Raw genomic sequence first — 4562 nt, 5'->3', positions numbered from 1 at the left:
CAGCAGGAACCTCAACTTCCAGACCGAAGGTCTGAGATCCCATCAGCAGAGCTGATCATCTCGGACTCCTCCCTCCCGGCAGCAGGAGACTAACAGCACCTTCCCCTGCCACAGTCATACGTTTTTTGGCTCTTACATGGTTTAGGGTACGCATCTTCCATTGTAGAACAAACATGTGCAGCACCAAGCGACAGCATGAGAACTTCCAAAAGGCAGTACAAATTCTTATGTTGTGATTTAAGAAAAGGAATGAGCTCTTCAGAGGCCCAGGTACAAATCAAGCATTTAATTTTCTAAGTCTAATTCTCACGCTGTGCACCCGTAGCTTTTTTTGTGCTGTTCACGTAAGTCAGCAATACCACGGCTACATACTGACAGCATTCGTAACACTCCTTCTGCGCACCTGAAAACACCCAATAATAAACACCCCCAAATACACCATTCTCTTTTTCATATAACCACCACAGCTATTTTAGCTTGGATTTACTTAGATCTGACGATAAATATAAGCCAGTTCTGCTTTTTAGATAAGCTTCGTAACTTCTGGAACTCAGAGTTTTATTCAGGCCCATTTGATCGAGACCCACAGTTCACAGCAGGAGGAATTAATAACTATTTCTTTATACGGTTTTACAGTCTTTTACCATAACAAAGCTATTCATTCTTTAAGATAACTTTGAAAGAAAAAATGAATTGCACTAAATTTTCCTCGAAACACGTCAGTAAAACTAAGGAGGGAGCGGAGTGGTGGAGGACGAGAAGGATGTAAATAAACCAAATCCCAAAGTACACAGATGCTTAATTTTTCCCAAGCAAACAGTTCAGTCTCCATCCGATGGCAGAAACAGCTCCCACGCTCTCTCACGTTTGTGGTCATAAGCGTATCGTTCACGACTTGCCTAGAAAGTTGCTAAACCCTCGGGAAAAGGCACCCAGTCAGCCTGATCCCACGTTCCCAAAATGAAATGCGAAAACTTCAGCTTGGATCATCGAACTGCTGTAGGGCTTTTGTCAGCTGCAGATTTGTGAATTGTCACAAGTTTTTCCCCCTAGTTTCATGTCTTTTTAGTATTTGTTAAAACAGGCTGGGTTTCAGCCCTTTATCTTCCCTTAGTTTTTTTCCTGTATTTGCGTGTGGGCCTTCCGTGCAAGTCTCATGTTGATATAACCACGTTAACCGCTTACCCTCGTGAGCATTACAGAATAAAACTACTGCATTTCAGCTACGTCAGAGGTGAGAGCGTTACAACTCACACGCAAGGTCTGGAGGTTTTGATTCTGGTGTGTGTTTGTTTTAAAGTACACACACAGCTCAGGCACAGCCACGGAAATGGAAATTTCCAAGATGTCCAAGCAAATAAATTACTTTCATTAGGAAGGCCTCGATAAGAGCATGAACCTACAAATAATTCATGAGGGACTGTCTAGCCCCGTGAGAGAGATTTAATGAGAGTAAATTAACCCTATGTGAAAATATATGAAAAGCAATCATCTCTTTGAAGTGAAAACCCCAGCGATTAGTACTAGAGGCGAGGCAAGCCATTTTCATTAGATAACATTTAACGTTTTGTTGTACTACAGATTCATGTTTTTCAATTTCTAGCCCCAAATACACGGAACCTTTTAACTAACTCCCCTCTGCTCTTCCCTCCACAGGGAGGCTCTGGGTCCCGACCTGGCTCGCGGTCTGGTTCACCAGTTGCTAGGCGCTGAAGCCCTAAGCTGCCATCCGAGGATCACGTACTCTGTCTGCTTCATAATGTAACTGCCTTAAAATTAATAACGTCTGCAACAATGATCTAGATAGATGCAATCCACTACTTAACGCCCGTTAGGTTCTGCATGCAGTAGATTATACAAACCTCTATTGGCAATCCCTGACCAACAGCTGAATGAAAGGAACACAGAAAGTAGCTTTACTAGATGTTTTCCTTATTTTATCTGAAGTAACAAGATCTCTGACTTTACTCATTCTTCTTCAGGATGCCCTAACTGTATGCTGGACTTGATTATTTCTCCCAAGCACTTATATTTGAGCTCAAAACTGCTGGTTTTGTTTTAGTGAACGTCAGAATTACCAATAAAGAGCTAATGCCTTGGATACTGAGCACTGCTGTTAATGGATTTCTGAGACACTGCTGGTAGACAAAAAAAGACACCATGTGCAGAAGTTGTAAGGACTGTTTATCCAAATACTTCTTTTGATTTGGTTTTTTTGTTTTGTTTTAATCTTCCTTCTCTCACTCACAGAATAATTTATTTTCATAACAGGATTAGGCAGTCACGGAAAGGTTTACCAAACATTGGGAGTTCAAGGTATGTGAAGTGTGGGAGGGGGCAGATGTTGTAGAATCAATACGATGCGAAGCAACAGAAATAAGGAAATTCTTTCCATACCATGAATTGCTCATCGCATCCCAACCATTAGAGTTAAAAGCAGATGAGGGAGAGAAAGAGGATTTCAAATTTGAGTTAGACTAATGTTAAGAAACAAGGGATATTCCCAGAGAAGAAACATCTAAGATTGCACAAGTGACCACTGGACGTCACCGGTGCTTCACGCAAACTCTGCTGCAACAGCATTACCTTTGCAGTGCTGTGAATAAGTAAATAAACACATAAACGAGCAAGTCTAATTTCTGAAAGAGAGCCCTTCGGAACTGGTATCTCAGATAGTCCTGCACATCTCACGTTAGAATTTCAAATCTTTCTCCTGGCGTCGCAGCAGTGTTATATTCGATCAGCTCACCTGTTCCCTGAGGAACATCCAGGTGCCTATTAAGGGCAGTGCACCAAAGCGAACTCGTAGTAAACTACTGTGAACATTTAACTGTTGTACTGTAGTTGCCTTATAGAAATAAATTATAGCTGAGTTAGATTTAGATATTAGTTGTTCACAAATTACTAAAATGAATGTGTGGCAATGGTATTTCCAGCCACGCCTAGGGAAATAAAAGGCTCTTCTGAATTGCACTGTTTTATTACTTAAACTTACCGTGTCTTCGAGCTGTCAATCTAAGTGTCTGATTAATTATTTTATTTTTTTAGTTTTAGCCTGTGCATTGTAGACTACAGTTAATGCTTCCCAAGTTGACACTGCACTCCTAATAAGTGCCCCGTAAAAGTTACCTATAAATAGATACGATACTTGCATTTCACATCTAAATCTATTGTAGGTTTAAATCGGTGTCCATTAATATGAAGCAATGAAAGAAGATAGAAAATACATAGACTAAAGAAAAGAAAACCACCAAAATTATTAAGCATAAACACACGTATTACATCTTCTATTACCTACACTGGTTGCTATGTGTATTTTTCTATTGTAGCTTCATTCAGATGTATACTCTGCAACGTAATAGTTGATTTAATTTGAATACGTATTGTTCTTATAGGAACACAGCTTTAAAAAAATATTCATTATTGAAATAAAGTAATCAACCTGAAATGAAACTTGGACCAGTTTTGTCATTTACAACAGAGAAGATCATAAATACATATACACACAGAGGTCCATTTCTTTTTCTTCTGTAATTTACAAGCAACATTCAGACACTAGAAAATGACACTTTGGGACCCGGGACACAGTTGCCTGCACACAGGCTTCTAGGGACACTGCCAGCGGCTTATCTGGCCCACGAGGCTGGCAATATGGCACAGGATTTATGGAAGGCCAGCACCTTTGAGGAGTGGCAGCTGACGGCCAGGGCGATATTGCCAGGCATGAAATGTCTATGTGCAGGCAATGAAATCTCACCCTTCATCAACAACTATAGCACAAAGCATCTTCTTTAAACATGATATATGAAAACCAAGCTGTTTTTTCAAGCAGCCTTCAAAAATGGAGAGAGTATTTAAGATAAAAAGAGAAATATGTCTTTCAAAATACTGCACTGTAGAACTACAAAACTTTATCCAAGGCTTCTTCCTTGCCTTCATCACTCCACTTTCCCCTCAGTCATCTTCTGCAGAGGCTGGAAGTGGCTTTTTTGGATTTCCTACTTATAGAAGAAAAGGCACAGTACTTTAAAGCTTCATTTTACCAACACAAGCCTCTTTTCCAAAGAGATTACAACTTAGAAGTTTATTCTTCTAATTACTCACTAGTAGTTTTGCTAAAAGCCAGCAGTTTAAGTGGCTGTTTGATTTGTTACCAAAGGGATTTTCCTGGAACAAGAATGTACAAGCCGTAATAGGACTGTCCCCTTTCTTGTACTTAAATAACAGACATAAACCGAAGGAAATCCAGCTGGTGGCCGGTCACCAGTGGTGTTCCTCAGGGCTCAGTGCTGGGGCCTGTCCTCTTCAATATCTTTATCAATGATCTGGACGAGGGAATCGAGTGCACCCTCAGCAAGTTTGCAGATGACACTAAATTGGGAGGTGGTGTTGATCTACCTGAGGGTCGGGAGGCTCTGCAGAGGGATCTGGATAGACTGGATCGATGGGCTGAGGCTAACCGTATGAAATTCAGCAAGACCAAGTGCCAAGTCCTGCACTTGGGCCACAACAACCCCCTGCAGCGTCACACGCTGGGGGAGGAGTGGCTGGAAACTGCCCAG

General features: G+C 41.1%; 1 protein-coding gene across 4 annotated transcripts in view; it reads left to right on the top strand.

Annotated features, from left to right (window-relative positions):
- The window catches only part of MBP (myelin basic protein), an 87135-nt gene extending 83682 nt beyond the window's left edge, over positions 1–3453 (top strand). For all 4 annotated transcript variants that reach the window (XM_010144303.1, XM_010144305.1, XM_010144304.1 and 1 more), the window contains one exon: positions 1657–3453. In XM_010144303.1, the coding sequence (XP_010142605.1) occupies positions 1657–1713 (57 nt within the window). In that variant the 3' untranslated portion in view covers positions 1714–3453. The remainder of the gene's footprint in view (positions 1–1656) is intronic.
- The last annotated feature ends 1109 nt before the right edge of the window (positions 3454–4562 follow it).

The sequence above is a fragment of the Buceros rhinoceros genome, unplaced genomic scaffold (genome assembly GCF_000710305.1).
Source record: "Buceros rhinoceros silvestris isolate BGI_N320 unplaced genomic scaffold, ASM71030v1 scaffold40279, whole genome shotgun sequence".
In the NCBI taxonomy this organism is placed as follows: Eukaryota; Metazoa; Chordata; class Aves; order Bucerotiformes; family Bucerotidae; genus Buceros; species Buceros rhinoceros.
This window is presented reverse-complemented; position numbering and strand designations above follow the sequence as displayed.